At 39.7% G+C, this 24,468-nt stretch overlaps 1 protein-coding gene across 9 annotated transcripts in view; it reads right to left on the reverse strand.

The window, feature by feature from the left end:
- The window catches only part of grip1 (glutamate receptor interacting protein 1), a 308,087-nt gene that overhangs the window by 75,215 nt on the left and 208,404 nt on the right, over positions 1–24,468 (reverse strand). For all 9 annotated transcript variants that reach the window (XM_053508660.1, XM_053508663.1, XM_053508664.1 and 6 more), the window contains exon 2: positions 10,650–10,730. In XM_053508660.1, coding sequence (XP_053364635.1) covers positions 10,650–10,730 — 81 coding nt within the window. The remainder of the gene's footprint in view (positions 1–10,649; positions 10,731–24,468) is intronic.

The following is a 24,468-nucleotide window of genomic DNA, read 5'->3' on the forward strand; positions in this document are numbered from 1 at the left end:
GGACCTTCAGTACCGGCCTGAGCCGGACCTGCTTTGCCCTGAGCGCTTTGGGGACAGGTGTGCAGGATGATAAGTTAATTCTATTATCTGCCTTTTTCAATTTGTGCTTTTCGCTTCTTTCTACCCTTTCCTTCTCTGTCTCTCTCTCACTCTCGCTCAGTTTCTCCCTCAGCTCTAGGTAACTGCACCGCTCAACAGCGTTACCACGGTGACCAGGTTAGCCATAGTATTTCTGCGCATGATGGCTTCTTTTTTGTGGCATAAAAGATGATTGAATGAGGTGGAACAACTCCTCAGAGGAAGAGAAGCAGACAGAGAGAGGGCAGGAAATGAAGACACTAAAAGTTTAAAAGTGCATAATTAATGACCGTGTCTAGCGGCCGTAACGATCAGCGCTAAATCATTCAATGACTTTGCCGAAGCCAGGAGCGGAATCAAGTCAGCGAAAGGTGCCGTGCACTAGAAAGAGGGCGTGCCTGAACGCGCGGATCAAATGGCACTTATAATAGCACTCATTTTACAATCAATTTTTAGCTCGTCTAATTCTCTCTCTCGCCTCAGTGTGACAACACAGGAATGTAAATATGATCACTCGCATTTACATATGTTGTACATATCCTGTGAAATTCATGGCTTGTTAATTTTAATGCTACATGTTATTTGCTACACGTCCTGAGGCAGTGGTGGCTCAATAGTTAAGCCTCTCCCAGGGCACTCGTACACACTTACTGTCGGCTTTAATAGTAACGCCAATACACTCACAGCTAGCAAATTAGCGAATCGTCTGGCAGCAGCTTAATGCATGCAAATCAAATAAAAATTTAAGAAAATGCATGATAAATTTGACTTGGTGTGAGATATGAAATATTTCAGAAATTGCTTATCTCCTGGAATAGTTACACACAGAAGTCTAGAGTGCTTAAAACAAAAAACACTGACCTCTACATGCACAGTTAAGTCCACCACTTCTTCACTGCAGCACGACAAAGCTATTTAATTGGACCACTACCCTTTTGTCATATCCTGTACAAGCACCACAGGGGAACCGATTTATTGACCGACGTATGTCTGACTCTGCTATGATAGATGCCCCTGTCAGCTTGTTAGTAATGTTTTCCCTGTTGACATCTGTTTAACGTCCAGACCAAAACAATTTGGTTTTCAATGGAAAATGGCCCGCGTATCTGATATAGAAGTCAGTTTAAATTTCATGTGTATTTATTATTTTATTTTAATACTATTTGTTGGAGACTTGTATTGTAAGTTGAACATGCTTAGAAAAGAGACTTTTATTATGACAAGCGGACCGAAAGTGCATGTGTGATGCATGATACTTGGTACTCGTAAACCAAGACGGATTTTGCAATCTGAGGTTCCACTGTACTGCATTTGTTCTTTTTTTTCTTTTTTTGCTCATGATACTGTTGAGAATGAGATGCTTTTCTGTTCACCATATCTGCATAATTATTATATATATTTTTTGGATTGCATTGCTGTCACATTACTGGCTAATTAGAAAACTTAAAATAAATCTAAGCTGTTCTAGTGTTCTTTACACTCTTTAGCGATATTTGATTTCGTTGTTGGTCCTCATGTTTGTGCCCAGGCCCAGGACAAGGAGCTATCTGTACCTGCCAGCTAACTTAAACTAAGACTCAATTTTGTTCTCATTATTCTCAATCTCATTATCTACAGCACAATCACATTTGCTGGTTAGGTCCAGTATGTTTATGCAAAGCAGTACACATTGAATTACGGTTCGAGTGGGAACCTCAGCCATGACTACCATTTATGTAAAAAACCTTTTAATCTTTATTACGGCTGCCAGACTTCATTAAATCCAAATAACATATTTTTACTACGTTTAATTCTGCAGCCTGAGCACTCAGAAATCCTAAGGGCCATCTAACGAGAGCACTCAGACAATTTTATGTCATCATCGCACTCCTCCATCATTATCATATTACTGACCGATTTTTACGATGACACATTTTTGACAGGAACAAAATGGGACAGGATATATAGTTGCTTTCTTTGTTCTAAAATTCATATCTTAAAGTTATTACCCTGAGATCATTCACTTATGAAATGTAATTACCTGAGGAAATTTTCTGGTAAGTTATAAAAGCTTTAATTCGATTTGATTATATGATTTCGCTGACATTCTGTCACATACTGTACAGTAGAGACTAGGACTTTATAAGAGAAATGATAATGAATCTGATCTTATGCTAATTAACACTGCATAGGTCTCTTAGAATGCATTAACACTTGATTGCGTTTTTTTTTAATAACTTTATTTAATGCCATATCCTTAGCACTGATTACAAGGAAAGTAAGCTTTTTTCACACACAAACTGAGCACAGATTAATTGCTCTTTAAGTGCTAAACTGCTGCATTAATGGAATTGTAAATAGACTTCAACATGCTTGGCGTTAAAGGCTAGTGCAATACTACTCCCTGTGTAACTGTGCCTTTGTAATAATGTCTAACTTAAAAGAAAAAATATGTACTTGGTGCAGCAGTACACTGTGCCTGGAACTGGAAATTTAAAATGTGAGGAAAAAAAAAAATCTTATTTCAAGTACCTTGAAAAGATTGATCAAAGCCTACTATGCTGACCTCAGCATCTTAAATCTCCACTGAGGACAACTACAGTACAGGAACATCCCGCACACCTAACCACAGTGTGATGCTGCTGCAAACTTTTTATATGAATTATTATCATCATAATTATCGTCAAATTTCAGCACTGCGACACACGGACTCGTTACAGGATCCGTTTTGAAATCATTTTCTATAAATATGTAGACACTGACATAATTAATGCTGTGAAAGTATGTGGTGATGACTGACATGAGACTTGACCCATTTACAGGATAAGAGCGTACCTACATGTACTTCCTCTTAATTATGATACTGGTGTCTAATCCTGACACACTTCTACTGCTGTGACTCGTCTCTCGCTCTGAACAGATCTGATTCATCCTGGTTTTCTCTGTATTTTTGGCTCACTTAATGCTGTTGTGAATAGTTCCAATGAAACACCCTAAAGACTTTCCCTTCCCCAAAACATTCAACTTACTAGAGTGTTTACTTACTAGATTTGAATAATCTAGCTTTGTCTTCAAGAATTGCTGCTGTAATCGTAAGCACCTTTCTTGCGTTTATCCTTATTTACAGTACATTATGCTTCTAGTAAAACATCCTTTCAACACACTCAGTACTGAATGATTTTTTTAAGTATACACTTTCCCGATATCGGGCCTCAACCAGAAAAGCATGGATTTGAGTAATCTTAGGGTGTCGTCCTCATGTAATTTCTGAAAGTTTTCGCTGCCTCTGGTTTGCTCATTACAGATTTAAATCTCATAGTTTTTTTCAAAAGCTCAAGGTTGTGACAGTATCTACTGCTAAATATGCTATACAAAAGAACATTTTATTGAACTCAACATAAAACGCAAATACAGTAAAACCTTGGATTGCAAATAATGCGGTTTGCGAGTGTTCTGTAAGACGAGCAAAGATTTTTAATAAATTTTGCTTCGAAAAACGAACAAGTCTTGGTTTACAAGTACCAAGTATCATGTATCACGCATGCAACATTTATTTTTTTGGCCTGTGGAACGAATGATTCGAATTTCTATTATTTCTTATGGAAAAATACAATTTGGTTTACGAGTGTTTTAAAATACAAGCCCTCATCCGGAACGAATTATGTTCGTAATCCAAGGTTCCACTCTAGTCTAAAACACTTTTCACATTATTTAGTAACAGTCTCATACAACAGGAGAGTGAGTGCAGAGCTGGCAACGTGGAAGTACGCCATGGATTGAACATCAGATCATTTCAAATTAAAATGTACCTATTGATCATAAAACACTGCAAATCAAGTGTAAATGTAAAAAACACACCTTCAGTAAGGATGCTCCGCTGCCATTTAAAGTTCGCTATTAATCACTAAATTTGTAGAGATCGGTTGTCTTTCACCTGGCCGATCATATGATGATGCAAAATGTACAAGTCGACAACCACATCACCATGCTGTCGCCAGTCTGGAAATATTACCACAATTTTTTAACCAAGTCAGTTTTGCAATATGCAAAGGTTTTTTCCAAAGTCAAACCACGTGGGGGGATGTCTGTCGAAACTTTAACAAAAAAAAAAACAATCCTTTTTGCCACTTAAGAACAATACAGTATGACTAATTTGAGTATGAAAAGTTAATCCGCAAAGGCAGCAGCTATACCTCGTAAGCCGTCTCTCCCTCAACCACCTACAGCAGGAGTGAACGAAAATCTAAAAAATAAATATTATTATCTTTATCTAAAAAAAAAATAACGGGTGGGGATATGTTGCATATTTTGCCTTTCAAAAAAAAAATGAATTTAAATGTATTTCTAAGATTTCTCAGATCGTAATTGTATTTGTGCACTGCTGCATACAGGTATTTTTTTACAGCTATAAATAGTAAATAAATAAACAAACAATACTACAAAATAAATAGAACACTGTAAACAGACCACCCCATATGTGTATGAAGGTCATGTAATTGCTTTACTATACTAGATGATCATGCATGATCTGATTTGAGATTGGCCAGCGTACTAAATTATAAGAATACACATTGGTTCATTTGTGTTCAAAGTGTTCTCTTAATACCGATGAATGCTTAAGCAGGCAGACTAATACATGGTTGTGAAAGCAGCTTGTGAAAGCTGAGAATCGATTAATACTCAATTAATTCCGCACCCCTAGTGACTGCACTATAAACAACCAAACCCACTGGAAGATAGATTTCCAGGAGAGGGCTACCGAGAATGTTCCAGCAAGCGGTTCCTCATTTATCATGAAAGGTTTGAGGCAGGCACCATGCTGCGTACGCAGCACATTCTTGCAGGCTCTCCACAGAGCCTGGCCCTCACCCCTCACCCTCTCATCACAGCCTTCACATGTCCCCGTTTCTACACAGAGACGTTTCAATTCCCAGCTTATTCAACAAGCCTCTGGGTTCACCACCACCACCAGAGTCTACAAAGGAGCTTCACAAACGACTGCATTGTACCTTCAAAGTGCGAGCGAGCCACGGACAAAGCGGCTCTTTTCTGGCTTAGGCATTCCGGTGCAGAAGGATGCCATCAGTCTAAGCATTCAGTAATACACACATACACGCACACACCACTCCTGCTGCGCTCCAGTGGCTCTGGTTTAGAAGATGCACAGCGCTTGTGTTGTCAAGTTACATCAAGGTGCTTTGAAAATGCTAAATCATTTAGAGGCCATTTCCTAAGGCTCCCAGACTTTAAACATCCTTCTCCTCTGCTACATCCTCCCTCCATCTCTCTTTCTCTTTGACACGCAGACGCTCTCTGCTTACTGACCTACTCAGTGCTAATGTGGCATTTATACAGACAAATTTCCTACAAGGATGTTGACAAGGAAAACCAAGTGCAGCTCAGAGACCTGTCTGTCCATGCCTTTGTGAAGAAGTGATGTTCTCGCCTAGACAGCTGCATAAACAAAACAACTGCAACTAAAAGAGAAATTAAAACCAGAGCTTTTTAAAAAATTGATGCCTGCGTGATTCAGGTTGTGATCGTGACACAACCAGTGGGCAAGTGATTGTTGTAGTGTGTTTCTTCCTTGCTCCCATGGTTCAATATAAGTGTAAAAACTAAAAATGGTGGGAAACATAATCCAATGATTAGTGTCCTAGCCAACAGTACAGTAAGTTGCCTGGGGCACTAATATAATTGCTGAATTCTTGGATTTGAATACGCAGAAGGCGTCGACTAATTTTCTCCAACAGCAGCTCTGACGGTAACTCTGGCTGTAACCCAAATCACAGACTTATTAATGCCTTCTAATTACGCGATACAGCACTAAGAAGATTGAAGTTATAATGAATATGAAAACAGCTGACCTGCAAGATTTTCATTATAACTGCACTGTGAAGGTGATATCCCTTTTATATAGCAGCACTAAAAATAATTAAATTAAGATTTGAGTAACTGACATTTCAGACACAATATGGCCAACGTTATGGCAGCTGATTATTTATTTATTTATTTATTTTTTGGAAAGAGACCCTAAAGAAGCCACGCTCACTTCAAAGCCTGTAGGCTAGCTAGCTCACATTGATTTGATACAGTACTGTGGAAGTGACCTGACCCACCCCTCAAATCTCTATGTTTTGCTTCCAAAGAGCCAGATGTTCTTAAATTTTTAATGTAGTCTTGAGGAAAAGTTCTCCGGGCTTCCTAATGGACTTTTCTAGCTCTCATTTTTGGCAGGTTTTTGGCTCTAATGCCCTCCAGTCCCTGTACCTGAGCAGTTTCAGAGAACTGTATTGTGTTTGTTAAGCCACAAAGTGATCTATGAGTGATCTAAGCATACAAAGCATCTAATGAACCAGTGAGGAACAGGTGCAGATGCAGACAGATGAGACGAGAGGGGAAATAAGGTTGCTGCTGAGGCTGTTACATAAACAAACCATTTTACAATTCTTTAAGTATCTTTAGGCAATTTGCAGTCTGTTAACAGTAAAACATTTGGTCCCGTTTATTAAATTTAGTCTACAACAATTAATAGGGATGGGAATCACTAAGGACGTCCCGATACAACATTATCACGATACCTAGGTGACGATTCGATTTGAATTGCGATTCCGCAAGTATCACAGTTTTATATGTACAGTGAAACCTCTGACTGCAAGTAACGCGGTTTCTCAAGACGAGCAAAGATTTTTTTATAAATTTTGACTTGGAAATGAACAAATCTTGGTTTTACGAGTACCGAGTATCATGCATCACGCATGCGCTTCTTGGTTTGACGCCGAGCGTCACGTGATCACAACTGAGCCATCGTTTTTTCTCTCTCTTGCGCTGCGGAATTCTGGGTAATCGTCTCCCCTGCTGGGTCTTAGTGCTCGTCTCTTACTGGTATAATCAAAATCCGTGCGCGCGTGTACTGTTTACTATAACACTGTGACCGCGTGTGCTGCGCGTAAAACATATTTTATTTTGTGTTTGCATGCGTGTGTGTGTACAGCGTTCGTGTACTGTTTCTTGACTTTGATCCTACACAGCATGCTGTGCTGTCTGTCAAGTTGTGAATAGTTTACAGCACCACCTGCAGGATTGTAGAGGAACTGCAACATTGTACAACCTCAAATGCAAACATCACAACTTTGGCACAATGCCGTATGTCATCAGACGACAATATATACTTGTTGAAATGTCTATGGTTCCTGTGAGAACACATTTATTTAATTTAAAAGGAGAGTACGATGGCAGTGTAACACCTAAAGGGACCACTGCAGACTTTGGGTTTTTTGAGACAGCCTGGAGTTCAGGATAAAGGATTATGCGTGACAATCCATGTTTTCATCTAAGTAACTTCAAAAGAGGGGAAAAAAAGTAACACTCGTCTAAGAAAAACTGTTTCTAGCTGCTGTAATGCAAGTGATCAGATCCAAGTAATTTATTACACAACAAGAAAAAACAGATAAATTCATTAAAAAAATTACTGTAATTTAAAAGGAATAACACACGTCTGGATTTGCTCTTATAGAGGAACAATCATGTTCAGTCACCCGGCACCATGTGAACCGACAGTAGCACGCTTGGTGCTGAGATTTAAAAAGACATGCAACATTTACAGCAAGACGGCAGGTTATGCTACGTTTAAAATGGATCAGTTAATTACCTATTATTAGCATTACCTAAATTATTCTTGATGGGACACACTCCTGCAGTAAAATGTTAATGAATCAGAGTTCAGAGCTCAAAAGAATTCACATAGAAAGTGTTTAGGGCTTTCCATTTGGCTAAACTAAATAAGACTACAGGATTATAATCGATTAAAGCAGGCAGATCTTGCTGAAACTGTAATAAGGGCCCTCTGCAACCCCTTTGCTCTCTATCCATCTACAAACCACTGGATTTTCTTCGAATTTTCCAGTGAGCGTGGGAATCAGCAGCCATGGATTTAAAGCTGCTCTACCTCTTCTTGATCACTTTCTTCCCTTCAGCAAATGGTGCATGAAGCTGGTGCTCTTTTCCCACCGTATATTTTTAAACTAACATGTTAAAAATTGAGCACGGATACACTCAGTGAATGCATCACAAGCCACCAAAGAGGTACAGCGATGGAAAAAAAGCTTAACACTCCTACCCCTGAACCATGGACACTTCCCGAGCAACCTAATTTGTGTTTAATGCAAGAAAGCAACAAAAATAGAATGTTATTACTTCATCAGTGAGATGCAGACATACATTATAATGTGAGACTGGAACGCCAACGAATATACATTTATGCGTGATAAGCTATGAATTGTTAATGAAGTACATTACTTGAAATTTTAATAGTAGAAGCAAATCTGCAAGGGTGAGTCAACAACTGCACTCTCGCTGTAAGATTCATAGTAATAATCTTTTAAAGAAGACAAATACATTATTTTTCACATTTCTTGCTTTTCAATCCGTTTTTGTCCATCTGTTAACAGGCTTTCTTATTCACTCATAAAAAAAAGTTTTAACTGCAAGCCACGAATGCACTGATACTGTATCTTCACTTCTTCATCATTCATAACGGCACTGTTGATTGTTAAACCTTCTTCCTTATAATGCTCCGATACTGGCCCTTAAGATTCCTACACAACTGTAAGCATTCATTTTCCAGCTGATGGTTGACTTTTAAACCTTTTCTTGGTCATATTCCAGACTCGTAGAGATGAATCCGCGTCTTTTCACCAGTAGTGATTCTCTTTAGGACACTTAAAGACACGTTCCTTATGGTACTGGTCCACATTTTGTTTGTACTGTAGATATCCAAACGCTTCTGTTTACACTCTCCTGTGAGTTGTTTCGGCAACAGGTACACCTTCAGATCAAAGAAACTAATTGCTGCATGCTGCTCTTCTTTTGTGCAAATCAAGTTCACACCTTGAACGGAAAATATCGGTAAGATCGAAGTTTAAAGTGGCGCAGTGGTAAAGCACTCGCCCGATCATCCGGAGATCGCAAAATCCATTCCTGGGTGATGCTGTAACCACTCGCAGTCGAAGGCCTAGAGAGAGCTGATTGGCCGAGCTCTCTCAGCCAATCAGGGACGTCTGTGGGCTCACGCAAGCGGAAAAAGCGGATAGCGCTCTCCTCCGAGTGTGTTACGCCAACCTAACGGTGCGTGAGCGAGCAGTTCGAAAAGATTCAGTCGGCTGACATCACGTGGTTTGAAGGAAACACGGGATAGTTTTTGGCCCTCCTGACTGAGTGATTGTAGTAGCCTTAATGTGGGAGCCCCCTAGTGACGGGGAGGAATTGGACACGACTAAATTAGGGAGAAAATCATTAGGGGGAAAATTTTTTAATATAACCAAATATAATCGCAGCTTATTTTTTTGACAATAATTTTGTATGTATACATACACACACACACATACTGTACTATGGGTCTAAATACAGGCCAGAAACTCTGTGTATTCAGTTTACACATTATACAGAGGTACTACTACTATAAAACCCATACCGCCATCACTGTATCACGGCTTAACTTGGGAGTCTTAACCGCGAGGATATACAGCAAACACCTCCGGAGATAGATTTGATGCACTCAGAAATCCATACTTGAGGATTATACACTGCTTTTATTTTCACGCCCTGCAGAACAGAATTTTGTCTGCCATGTATCGCTTGAAGAGAAACAATGTCTCAATTCCCACAATCAAGGCGAGATAGGAACAAGGGGGGAGATATGAGCCGACGAAGCTGGTGATTTGTTCGGGCAGTGATATGGAAGGATGAACATTGAATTGGCTTGTCATGAAGCTGGAAGAGGTTTATATACACTTTTCCAGTGCATGATCAGCGAAATGTCAGTCAAATGCCATGACTGGGCTTTGTTCCTGGGGATGATGTATAGGGTTGTGGGCAAAAATAACTAATCTGGTACAGTATGTGCTAATACAGAATGAAATTTTAAGCCGTCACATCAATTCAAAGTGATGAGTAAGAAATGATGGGTTGAAATGGGGAGTTAAGAGAGCACAGCGGCTGTTAAACTAGTTTTTGAAATGCCCTAATCATAAAGTAAAGAAGCCATAAATTGCTCCCACTTAATCATCTACCAGCATTTAGCAAGTAAGCAGCAATAAGCACGAACACAAGCAGATATTCTCCTTTAGGGCAGTATAAAATCTGTGTAAAGATAAACCTGTCCACATTAACTGTACAAATAACCTTTATACTGTATGAACAAAATCAATTAATAACGAGAGTAATAACAGAATAAATAATAGCTTGGGCAACACATTCTGTGCTATAGAAATAAATTTAATACGCCTTGACTACAGAGCGTTTCTGATAAAAATGTCTTCTAGTGTTCTACTTCTTCAAGAAGCAGTTTGTCATTTTTAAATCCCTCTGCTGCTGATGAGGTAAACAGCATCTCCAATATTAAAAACACGACAACTCTTGTCTCTTAGGTCTCCCAAAAGTAATCATAGATCTGAAACAAGTACACAAGACATCTTGCATGCATTGCACTACTACAAATCTCAGGTCTCATTGATTATCACAGGTCCAGAGGCTCCCTATTAAATATTATTAACTGCACCCTCTAGTGTAAAGTGAAAATGCAAGGTAGATACCTGGGATACTTTGTCTTCTGATGGCCAGTGCTCCATCCGGAGGTCTGGAGGGGTTGGAGTGCTTGGTGTATGGCCCCTCATCTACGAAACACAAGCAGAAAAACAAGCACTGCTGTGACTTCTATGGCTAGTGTAAAGAAAACTTGTTTATACACAAAGAAACAGGAAGGAAACCTCAAGGCGTTTGAACTTTAAGTCTCTATAAGGCTTACGAACATTCGAGTTGCAAATTTCCGCAGATACGAATGGACCGCGGTTTGTAGATGCGAACAAATTGCAGAAGTAGCTCACGTACTGTATATTGTACAACAATAGACACTGCAGTGCACCAGATACCAATACTTACAATATATTTTAGCATGTAAGTGAAGGCATAAAACACCTAAAGTCCTGTATAGTGTATGTAAGTGGAAAACTTTGACAGAATGGCATCCGAGGTTCCACTCGCAAACTTAGTTTGCAGTCCAAGTAAAGCCAATATCTGTGTGTGTGTGTGTGTGTGATAAAGTTTTTACGCTCTGAGACAAAATGGCGTCCGGGATTCCCCTTGTGATTTAAAGTCGCAGACAACATTTAAATGTAAGAGTTATTTCCTTAGGTGTGGTTATGGTTTTTGGCCACGTGATGGCAGAGTTTGGGGAGGGAACACATTTCGTCAAGTGGATTGGTATGCTTCATATTATATATTTGTATCAAAGGTGTATAAGTCTCAACTTGTCCCTGACTTACAAACAAATCCGACTTACAAACGTGCTCCTGTAATAGAACTCTGGGAGACCAGCTGTATTTAGATAGGTAAGCTACACAAGTCCAATCATTTTGTTCTTGCTATACAATAAATATAATTGTTTTTAGAAAGATGATAGAGATATACAGTAAAAAGACAAATCAGAATCTTAGCTAAGCAAAGCACCTTATAATAAAAAAAAAATCAAAATCACTTAAAGATGTGACTCCCATGTGTTTTTGTTGCCCAGGTATGCCCTGTTAAACTGAATGCTTGAACATTTCAAAGTTTGTTTCGAAATTCAATAATAAAATGAAATTATTTTTACCCTGCATCTTGCCAATGAAGACTGTATTTGTTGATACAAAGTATAAACCAACATAAAGACCAGAGGGATGGCTATGGCTAGCCACTGTAGTTAATTCCAATATTTTTGGTCAAATTGGTTAAGCATGTCATGACGGTTCACATGCATAATTACAAGTGATTTCTAGAATTATAGGTCTAATGTGGACGCGGCTTTTCTCTGAAATATCGATATGTCTTGACTCACGCTATCTGGGTTAAAGCACGTCATATAAGTTTTGGCCCCCACTTATTCATTTCAAACAATGGATTTTAGCAAAAATCGGCTTGGGAATTTGCTCTGTAGGACACAGAGCAGTTAGTAACCGTCAGTTAGTCAGCTGTATTTGTTCAGGACCTGAAGAAAGACAGATGCTTCGCCTTAGCTGTTTTAGCAGCTGTTACTAGCGCTGCTAAGAAATCCCCGAACTGCCGGTGCTGACTGATGACTTCAGCCACTACACATGTGCGGAGGCAAAAAGTGGCATGAATCCCGATCTGCCCATTCTCATTCAAGTCACATACACAGTCATATGGACCCACATATATCCAATTTAGGACTACATACAAATGTGACTCAGATTTGATCTAAAAAACATCAGATTTCTGTCTTCAGACAGCCCTAAAGGAATCAGACCTGTGTCCCATTAGGGTAAAAATTCGGGACTCAAGTCATTTTACATGGATGACAGACACATTGCGAAGGCATTATGAAGAAAACCCCAAAACAACTCTAAGCTCCAACACCACCACATCCACATGGTAGAAGTGAAGTTATTTCAGTCAACCTTTTAAAAAAGATCTTGAGGGCACAAATATTAAGGCCATATCACTACAGTATAGGCAAACCACTCATTAGCAATAAAAATCTGAAAAACAGGTTGTAATTTGCAAAGAAATACCGATATTCCTGGAAGGCAAAAATCCTAGAACCAAGATGAGAACTTAAAGTGACAGAAAAGCCAAGGTGTGGAGAAAGAAAGGGTCTGCTTATATAAGCTTATATAAGCGGTGGAGGTGTACTGTCATGGCTCGGGCTTGCACGGAACAAGATCACTAACCTTATTGATGATGTAACTCATAATGGTAGCAGTGGTTAAGGCATTCGACTACAATTTGGAAGGTCCCGGGAGCAAATCACACGACTGCCAAGCTGTCCCTGTTGGGCCCTTGAGCATGGCCCTTATCTCTCAACTGCTCACATGCATAATGAAATACAAATGTAAGTCGCTCTGGATTGGAGGGGTGGCCAAATGCTTGAATGTAAATGTATCCATCGTTATTTGGAGAAACTTTATAAATGCAGCAAGACAATGCTCCACAACATTCTTCCACCACAACAAGGGAAAAGTGGAAGGTTAGAAACTGGCTATATCAAGCTCGACTAGACTTTAATCCAACTGAGCATGCATTTCACCTCCAGAAGAAGAGACAAAACAAACAACTGAAAGAAGCTGCTGTACAAGCATAAAAAATAAAAAAAAATCATACAAAGAAGAATGCAACAGTTTGGTGATGTCAGTGAGATGTGTCTTCGATGCCATTCTTGCAAGCAACGATATCTAATCAAATAAATGTTATTTACTCGCTAAAACTATCCGTTCCAATACTTTTGCTCTCCAGCAGTGTTACGTATTATTTAGTTAATTAATTATAAACAGATGTAAATATAACAGGAAATGAATCCTGAACTTCTAATCAATCATCCCATGTTCTTATCTTTTGACCCCAAATGCCTTCAGTGTGCTGGCTGTGCTGTTCCAATACTTTCAAAGGCAGCTGTATTTTTAAGTATGCATCTCAAAAGTTGTAAATACATGCCCAGACAATATACAATGCTTAAGATATTCATGAGGAGCGCAGACGGAAAGAAAATCTCATGCACACACACACATCCCTCCGTGCTGATAAATTTTAAGAGCCCATTGGCAGGAGGAAGTATTTAAATTATAATCGCTGTCCTGTTGACATTCGGCTCTCATCGGCAGACACTGCAGCAGTGGCTGATTGTTAAAGTACTCCAACTCTTGTACCTGTAATATCTAGGTTCTGCATTATGGATGCCAGGATGAACAAATTCCAGTTTTAGATCATTGAAACATGTTTTCTGCTATACAAAGAACAGTTTTTATTAACAATTAACTACTAAAAAAATGGCTTTCAAAACAGTGTTGATGATTTAAACACACTCTGTTAATTAAAGTATAGAGTAAAGACTAAAAGCAGGAACATAAGTGACTTCTTGTAGTCAGAGATGGAAGTGAAGGACACGTTTTTTGCTACAAAGTATATTATTGCTGTTCACTCCCAGTCTTTCTTCTTACATGCATTAAGTTTGTTGATGATGAGATGTAGTTTATAGTGTCTTTAAGATCATTTACATCCATACAGTCTTTAAGTTATAAGCATTGATCAAACTACTGGCAAATAAAATCTGTCTGGTGAAAAACGAATTCACATAAATACCAATTAAATTTGTACTAAAGTAATAGAGGTAAAATTTGCAAACCATAGAGGAGTGATCTGAACTGAAAAGAAGCATGTAGGCCGTCTAGATGGCACCTTACTGGTACTGTACCACTATAGTCAGGCTTCTACTGTTCGATGATCTCTCAACTAGTGATGGAAGTTTGAATCATTTTAGTGACTCGGGTTCTTTGAATCTCGATCATTAAAATGGACAAATCTTTTCTTGACTAATTTAGTTCATTTCGTTCTTTTGATCAGAAATAAAATAAAATGTTAAATTTTAAATAAAAAGACCCCCAACACGTCTACATACACAAATTTTGGCTATAGTACCAGGAACGAAAAATATTACAATGCAGGTAAGGACATGTGATGAACAGAATGAGCAGCTCACCTCTTATATCTTCTAGTCTGAATCGTTCGTTCTTTTGAATCCATTGCACTGCATAGCCTCTATGGGAGTCATGTGACAAAAGAACGAATGACTCGCACTAGAAGTCTCATGAGAAGAACTGCTCAATTCTGTTTCCTGTGGAATGCCCTTACAAAAGAACGAATGATTCAGACTAGAAGACTCAAAGGTAAATTTAAGTAATAAAAAAGAAAAAAATACCCTTGTATAGGTCATGATTCACATACACAAGGTTCCAAAGTGGTTCCAGGGCTTTGTGGCATTCATGAAGAGCGAAGCTGGTCATGCTTTTTAGCTGAGAGAAATGGCATAATCTCCTGTCAGCCAAAAAGACATTAGCCAATTGTGGGCATCTCTTAGCTCATGTATGTAGAAGAAGGTCAACAGCACATTTCTGTGAGTCCCTAATGGTTGTTGTGTTTTAGAGGAGAGGTGGCTTGTTAAAAAAGAAAATATATTACCATTTTACAAACTAGGATCACAACCAGAAATAAGTACCTAATATTTTATCCACTGTAGTTTAGAAAAAAATCATCCAGTGTTGCTTTCTGCATTTCTGGCTATAGATTTGCTGGTGTCTACTTTTAAAGGGTGTGCTCTCTTCTTTTCTTGCCTTCTACACCTTGCTGCGTTCATACCGCCAGCTTCCTGAGGCTGCCCACATCAGATTTAATAAACCGATACTTGCCTTCAAAGCCAAAAGCAAACCACCATTTATCACACCCTGCTCTGCCCCACATACCCTACTATAGCACTGCGCAACTCCAGCCACCGTCAAGGTGCAATAACGACATGCATCCAGACCCTTCTCTGTCCTCACTCCCGGATGGTGGAAAAACTTCACCTGTCTGTCTGAAGAGCTGAGTCACTGTTTGTCTTCAAACACAGACGAAAGACCTACTTCTTCCCCAGGCGCTAACCAAAAACAAACAAAAGACTTGGCTCGCACTTTTTTGTTGTCGGAACTGCACTCCTCTCCGATAAGATTTATTAACCTAAAGCTATTCTTTAAGACAGACCTATTTGTATGCATAAGCATAAGACTACGCTAGTGTGGACAATATAGAATACTTTTGGGAGAACATCTGTCAAATGCTGTTCACGCAAACGTACTTAGTCCTAGGTCTATACTGTAATCTTCTCCGCAGGTCCCGGCTCCTGATTATCCTGTGGTCTACCATCCTCGTGCCCCAGAAATTACAATATGACCCACCTGTCTCCTTCAATTATGTTTAAGAGTTATTCCATCATAACCTTTATTATTACCTGTTGCATATATCCCATATAAACCAGCACTTTTATACTATCCCAAACAAATAACTCGTATATCACATCACATCAGGCAGAAAAAAGATTAGCACCATCATTTCTCCTGGTTACTACCATACTGGGCTCGCGCGCTGATCTGTAAAGCTGCTTTGAGACAATCAGGGTTGTATAAACTGCTATAAAAATTATATTCCTCTTTTTTTTGTAATGTGCTAACCCGCAGCTTGGAACTGAGTGGTGTTGGGAACTTTCCCCATGTGATGATACACCATAAAGCTGATACAACCTAAACGGGCCATTAGCACAGAATAGCGTCTAAAAATTAAAGCCACTTTGGACCAGTGCTTCTGCATAGGACAAAATCTATACTTTCATGACCCTGAAAGTAGTCTCCGAAGAAACCCGCATAGACACATTCATGAAAAATGCATCTGGATGTCAGTCCGGTGTGGATCTGAATGAGTGAACAGAACACTCGCTGCACTGTTCGGACTCCATGACCTCTCCTTCGTGTAGGTGAGGTTTGTGACCAAATCAGGCGTAAACAGAGTGTCACGATGATCGATTTTTTTTTTGTCGTTATAAAAAAGGAAAATACCTAGACTGTGCACAGTAGGGCCAGTTGGATTGCGTTGTTGCTGACAAACAATGTTTAAGAAGGTCAGGATAATGACGCACAACAGCATCAAGGCTGAAGCCTGGGAAAAGCTTCTTGTTTTAACAGCAGCTTTGTGCATGGGTAGGAGGTGGTTGTGTAGGAGGTTTGCAACAGAGGTAAGGGTTGATGGTTCTTTCAGAAACAGTTCATGTGCCTCTACTTCACAGCGTACAAATAAACACAGCAACACGAAAGTGCCTGCATTAGAACAGTTAGAATTGGGAATAAAAAGAAGCCTAGTTTTAATGGAGCATCGCATTGTAATGTTAACACTGCTGGATCTGATATGCTCTACCGACTGAATAAAATCTCTGGCACTGACCTTCACACATTTATGTAAGACTAAGCAAGTCAGAACTAGTAGTCACTTTATATTAATGACATAGCCGTTGAGGAGGGAAGAAGTCTGCACTATATTGCTAACAGCGATCATCAATGCCCCAATGCACGTCTTAAGTTATTACAACCAAGAGGCAAGATCCAGGTTCTGAAAAAATGAATCAGATGTAAAAGTGGCAGTCCCGTGAATGACCATGAGGAGCTGGCTCCAAAAGTGAGTCAATCCCCCATAGAGCCCTATATCAAATGCCCAAATTGACCACGGCAACAAACTTGTTTTCCACATGGTTTAAAAAAAAAGGTTTTGGTCTCCATAGATAGATTTCCAATTCATGACAACTGTACGGATGTGAATTTTTATTTTTATCGTAACTCATCAGTTAAAATGATTTTCTTGTTCTGCCTATTTGCTCATTTATGGATCGACCATAATACAGTCGGATTAACTGTCCTCAGAAAACCTGTGAGTGCCATCACAAAGGGTTTATCCAGGTTTTTTATACAGTCCATGATTACAATGTTAGAATCATAAACTGTATTTAAAAAATTGAACCAACTGTTTGGTACTTCAAGCCAGCATGCAAACTTATTTGTGATGATTCGACTGTCGCTTAACTGCATCTAAAGTTATTTACCAATGTATTTGCCTGGGCCAATGTATTCCAGGTGTATTCCTGTGTCCTGTACACCAACTGGCTATGGCGTCTCACAAGCAATCCAATATCCTGGACGATTTAAAATGTACACAAACAATCATGTTGTCCAGAGCAAAGCAGTTCTGATCTGTATTCAAAAATATTTGGATGTTCTTTACAGTTTTTCAGAGTCTGGCTTCAAAATTGTTCAATCATCAAACTACTTGTGAGTAAAGTATTGCCCAAAAACAAAAAGCGTAAACAACTGGACCAGAATAGACAGATTGCTGGGTACGGAATATACCACAAGTGTCTGAATGTCCTGAGAAACACACCTGCACAACGCACCTGCACATACTGTACATCTCAACAACGAGATAAATAAATCAGGCTGTAAACAACCCGAACAAAAACAAAGGGATTTCAAATACTATATCCATCGCCTGCTCGCGTATTAATCCACGTCTCTCCCTCTTCCTTTTTCCTCAGCAGTGACGCATTTTGTGTCTCCAAAGATATTAGACATGGTTACCACCAGGGATCACCTGATACGATATCACGATACCTAGGTGCTGATTTAATTTGTAATGCAATTCTGCTAATATCACAATTTTATAAGTGTCCTGATTAGGTTTTATTTTTTTGAAGATTTTGTACTAAAATAAAAAAAAAGAATTAAGGCAATAATGTGCTCCCCCCATACAGGAAGCTGTGAATAGTTTATATAGTGAATAGTAGGATTATAGAGGAACTGCAACATTTTACCGCCTCAAATGCAAACATACAGAAATAATAAAATAAAATAAATACTTAAATAAATAACGATAAAAAGATCTGGCGATATATGTATCACAGCACAAAATGACTGCAAATCACAATGATTTTTTTCTATAAAGATAATTGGCCCAAGTGTGTTTTTTTATGGACTCACGTGACCTTAGAACATCATTCTCAGAAATAAAGTGTACTACACTGAACCTTTCCTTGTGGTATGGGGAGTTGCCTCAAGTGTAGACCTTTGGTAACTTAGTTCAATAATTCTGATCTATTTTCATTAATAGTGGTTATTAATAGTGAACAATCAAAGTGCATTTATGTAGCGGAAATAATTGGAAATCGATTATACGCTTCATTCACATGAAATATCTAAAATGGAAAAAAAATAAAAATTTATATGCACCCCAGGAAAAAAATTTAGTATTATAACATTACAAGTTTTTATTTTCCTGAAGTGTGTATACATTTTTACGCTACAGTTGTGTATTTATATAATAACACCCCCCCCCTCACACACACACACAAAATGCAATATTAAATGCACAAAACCTGTCTACCTGTATTACCATTTTATACGTTACATAAATACAGACCAATTCCACTTATTTTCTAAAATCTGAATATAAAATGTCAACATATCTGGTTCATCAATTCACATTGATCATTTGCTTACGTTAAAGCTGAGCTCGATAACTTTGGCTAAAACAGAGAATAAGCCAAGCCGTTCTAATATATATATTTTTTAAGCCATTGTCATTTCATCTGCCCTCCTGCATTTACTAGTAAAAGCAGACAAGCAGGATGGAGCCTGAGTGCTCTAAAGCCTACACCATTCTCCCCATTCACTACGCTACTCTGCCTCTACCGTTCTCTGGCGCGTTACTCACCCACATCCCAGTGAAAGTCATCGCTCACGCCGCACAGGAACGCCATGGCGGCACGTAGAAAGATGGGCTCACAGTCACCAGGGTAATGGTGCAGAATTTGACGTCCCCCTCACCAGATCTGTGTTTTCCCTTCAGCGGCAGGGTGGACTCTGCGTTCATGCACAAAGTACGCGCGGAGTGCAAGGGGCATACGGATGAGCGCACTAATGAACCAGAGTCCTACATGTCCCCTTTTCGGTGAGTTCATTTTGGGAGAGACTACAGGACAGCAGCAACGAGACAAAGACAGGAGGAGATGACAAATAGAGCAATAAATAAACCAGTGGTGAAGTGGGCAAGACTTTGTGAGGTCAGCCGCTGACTCGTTGCAGGAGTGAGGAGGCAGAGCAGGACCATGATGGCACGATATTAATATGATACAGCCATCGACATTAAAGTGAACAGAAGGATAGAGAGGTGGGAGGAGAAGTGTGTTAAAAAAAAAAAAAAAACGAAAGTCATAAAAGGATAGAAAGAAAAGTGGAAGGAAAAAAAATTAGTTAGAGAGAGAGAGGAAACAGACAGCAGTAGAGCTGTCATCCTGCCAAGTCACAGTGAGTTCAGTCATGCATATAGGCGCACTCATTTGTGGAGGTGAGGGGTAAGGAAGAAAGCGCTGGAGTGCTTCTGGGCTCTCCCTGTCATCTGTGGTGAATGGTAATGAGTCTCGCAGGGCATGCGGTCCACACGCTGGATCCCACCATCCATTAATTATGGAGCCTCCCAAACCAAGACCGACCGATTTTTACGGACGAGGAACGACATGTGTCCGAGCGGTGTACAAGTGGACAAGACCATCTTCATTTTAGTCCACTGGAATATTGTAACATACGCTTCAGGGAAGGTTAATGAGGCCTCAAGGATCACCGGAAAATGTTCATTTTCCACACTTGTGATGCTCCCTACAAAGATATCTGCGGTATCGAAATGAGACAGAGGCACGGGACAAGCTGTGTCGAGCTCAACCATGCAGACCTCAGGGAGAGATGGGGGTGACTCTCCTTTATTTTTAGCAACGAGCTCACAGTTTGTGTTGCCTGAGTCTAATGACCCAAGCTCCCGTCTCTCTGATGGCAGAGAAAGAGAGGGAGAGGGATAATGCATGAGAAACAGAACACCCAATCTTCCAAGTTCACTGGAGCCACATTATCTATCTGCTCCCAGCACTGAGCACTAGGGGGATAAAAGCCCTTAAAATTTTACAAGGGGGTGATCAGTATGGGACAACCCAAAGCAAACTGTATCATGCTAAAGCACAGAGAGGAAAAGATATAGGAGCACGTAGGAAAAAAAAAAAAAAAATATATATATATATATATATATATATATATATATATATTTGAAAGTATAACTTCAGGAAGGAACTATAGAGACGTTACACAAGAGATGACGTCGACTGTCAAGCACTTAGACACTTCAGGACTTGGTCCTTTTTTTATTATTTGGTCAGGCTGATACAGGAAAAGCAGAGGTTCATCAACTAGATACTAAACAAGTTTTTTATTATAGGCAGAGATATCAAATCAAAATATATGCTAAAGCAAGCGTAACTTCATACTAAGGTTTATATAGTGCAACAAGCCTGCAACATGCCATAAGCAGCAAACTAGAACAAATAATGACAGAACGGGGAAGTCTGGCTAAGTAGTAGGCCCTCGGCAGGGGGTTGGATCGCTTTACAGTATATCTGGGACAGTGCATCAGTGAACACTTTGATCGCAGCTCAGTGGAAAGTGTGGAGACTGATGGAATGTGAAACACACACTGCGAGAGAGAGACAGAAAAACAGTAAAATGAAAGCTGTTTAACTTCATGTGAATGTTGTTGAGACGTAATTATACAACTGTAGCTCGTAAAAAGAACTAGAGACGCATTAATGACAAACCTTGATGTCATGTTCGTTTTGTTTCCAGTCTGTAATGCCGTAATGCATAAAGTGCCTGGTGGTTACTGTAAGTGTCAAGTGGTTACTGTAAATCCTTGTTTATATGCACACTTAAGGTTCGAGCTGATGAGCTTAACCAAAGCGGTTGAACACGTCTGCGCTGACGGGCACAGGAAAGTAAACAGCAGTTTTCATTTTCATTACAAAACAAGTGCTGGGGAAAGAAATAGCCAAAAAAAAAACTGACACCATCCTAATTAATAAACCAATGAATAAATTAAAAAATATTCTGTTTATTCATGTCGGCTTGAGGATTCGATTCCTGCCTCGGGTCTGTGCATGTAAAGTTGTCTTTCCTTCAGGTACTCCGGTTTCCTTCCACAGTATTAAGACATGCGGATTAGGTTAATTGGCACTTCCAAAATTGCCCATAGTGTGTGTGTGTGTGTACGCTCCAGAGCTCCACCCAACTGAACACCTATAGGATGAACTGTGGCATCCCAGGCCTCCGGAAACCAACTTTACTGCCTTATCTCAGTATTGATCTTGTGGCTGATTGGGCAAATTTCCCTGGCCATACTCCAAAATCTAGTGAAAAGCTTTGCCAAGAAAGTGAAAAGGATTATATTAGTAAAAGGGCGAGTAGATCTAAAATGGGATGTGGAACAAGCACGTGCAGATGTGATGTTCAGGCATCTACTAACTTCGGGCAATATACAGTATGTTCATCATTCTTGAACCATATACTAATTATCTGCGCTGCTGTTTTTACTGATAGAAAAGTATGATGTGATACTGTAACTTGAAGAGCTTTTATACAAAATGTGCAAAGGTTTACCAAAAGGACAGGCATCATTTATATATATATATATATATATATATATATATATTTTTTTTTTTTTCCCTCACTTTTTTTTTTCATCAGTTGGTGGTGGGGAATTTTCACATTCGGAGCTTGTAAAGCAATAAAATCAAGCCAAAAGCCAGTCTGATCTAATACAGTTTCATTGCATTTAGAAAGTTGATTCAGTTGCGCACGGGTAAACTCAAAGCCGTTCCCTGCTGGTGTCAGGCTTTGAATCTCCACAGCCAAGCCTGCTTAATATGCAGTCCTCAACCATTGGCAAAAATCTACTGCACATACATAGTGCTAAGAGTGTACTGGCTCCCACTAAAAAGGAAACTGAAGAGGAAGAGTACATAAAATCCTTTTAAAAAATGTGCTAAGAGCTTGACCGCTCTTGATCTTCTGCAGCATGGATCTCTGCCAGCACTTATGAATCATGCCAGCATGAAGAGAAAAGGGTCACACAGTCAAGAGAATATCTCTACGGTTTGCATTTTATACAACAGGATGAGCAGGAGTATGCACAGCCTCACTTGCTTAGTCACCGCTCAGGAGCATGTGGTCGAGCGGCGTTAACCGGGCGGCACCTGGTCACCCAGAGAATTACTGTACCGTCCCAGATTTAGACGAGCGTCGTGTTCGTGCTGGCCGAGCTGCACCTGGAAGATCTGCAACTGTCTCAGCTGAGCAGTTTCCAACCTTGAGCCACCTCCACGTCTCGGTGCAGCCATAACGCTGACGCAACAGATGCTGACTCAGAGCTTACTGAATTTAGTAAGAGTCTGTCTTCAAAAGAAAGTGTTACTGGTTTAAAAAAAAATTTTAAGCTTTTTTTTTTTTTTCATGAATGGCGGATTTCTAACAAATAATTTCCCCGAAACCGGACTCCAGCTCTGCCTCGTGTTTATACTTAATCATTTGGATTTTAATGGCTGTTAAGCCTCATGTTTGAACAAGGCTTTCATGATCACAAGTCTTGTTCGAGCCTATGCTAATTCGAGGAAGTAATTAGTGCTGTGAGTGAGTGGCTGGCTTGGACTTCACCCCTAGTGGCCACAAATAGCTGTTTGATCTCATACCGAGATCAGATGGTCGTACAGTTTGACCAGTGGGCAACTTGGAAGAAAGTCTATTAAGACAGATGGGAAAGCTGTGGCCTCAGAAACATCCGAGAGCTCTCTCTAACCTGATGTGAACTTGTAATTTTCCAGGTGTTTGAAGTCAGGCAATTAACTATCACTTGCTGATAAAGCCACCATGTCCTGATTTGCCAGTGGCATAAGAGAACAATGCAGGCTTATTTCTTCCTAGGCCACAAAGCCCACATCCAACAGAGAGATGGATAGAGTAGGAGGGTGTGCAATTGTGTAAAAAGAGGTTATTCATTATGTGGATGATAAAAGCCTTTCATTTACACGGGTACCCTGAAAAGTGGTCAGGTGCTTCAAACCTGGTGCTTGTTTTTTTTTTTTTTCTGTCGCCCTTAACAGAATTAGGCATGATGAGCGAAGGAGGGGTCTGGAACAAATTCAGCGGCTAATTCCTGACTCATTGCTTCCTACATTCATTTTTCACAATTGTGTCTTATGGCTGTCGTTTTAGCTCATCTACCACAGAGAGGGTGAAAAATAGATCCATCTGCAAACCAAAGTAACCGAGTATGAGAAATGGCTGAAGAGATGCGATGAGATAAAAGTGGAGCACAAATTGTACGCCGTCTTTGATATTCAAGGAAGCCCCATTTGGACGAATCTAATCAGGCCGACTCTTTGACCTTGATGTAATAAAGCCGGGGACATGGCAACCCCCGGTGAATGAATAAAAGTAGGCAGTGGATTGGCGAAATATCAGAAATTGCTCGAAACATCCACCTGAATATGCTGGGAGCTCTTTGAAGTTCTCGTGGAGATAAAATACGGGTGTCGTAACGCTCGTACAAAAGCACTGCCTGTCTGAGTTTGAGCTTAATGTCATATTATCATAGAGTGGCACGCTGCAGATTTAACATCACTTCCCAAAATGACTTCAGTGTTTGCTGACTAGAGGAAATGAAGGAATAAAGAATATCAAAGGGAGGATGTAAAATGGAAGCTCAGCCTGGGTGGAGGCAGCTGCCATTTGTTCTCCCCTCCTCCTCTGAAAGAATGCAGAAGATAACTAGTACACAGGATTGAAAATGACAGGGAACATCCAGCTTCCTCTTCTCTAGTAAAAACCCAACAAGAGTGGCATTAAACAGCCACAGTAGGACGCTGCCTTCCATCCCCAAAGGGGCTGCGTGCCATCAAAATCATTCTTGGGAACCTAAAACCCTTATAGCCGCTGGAAACCAAAGGATTAATGCACAAGACAAGAATGCACATGCAAAAAAAATTAAATAAATAAATAAATAAAAAAACGCTGGAGGGCATGTTTTTTTTTTTTAGCTTGATAATGAGGAAGTGCTGTGAGTAATGTTGAGCTATTGGTTAAATTCAACAAAAAAGAAATGTAAAAAATAATATCTATTTTTTTCCCACATTTGCGGGCA

The sequence above is a fragment of the Clarias gariepinus genome, chromosome 12 (assembly GCF_024256425.1).
Source record: "Clarias gariepinus isolate MV-2021 ecotype Netherlands chromosome 12, CGAR_prim_01v2, whole genome shotgun sequence".
NCBI lineage: Eukaryota > Metazoa > Chordata > Actinopteri > Siluriformes > Clariidae > Clarias > Clarias gariepinus.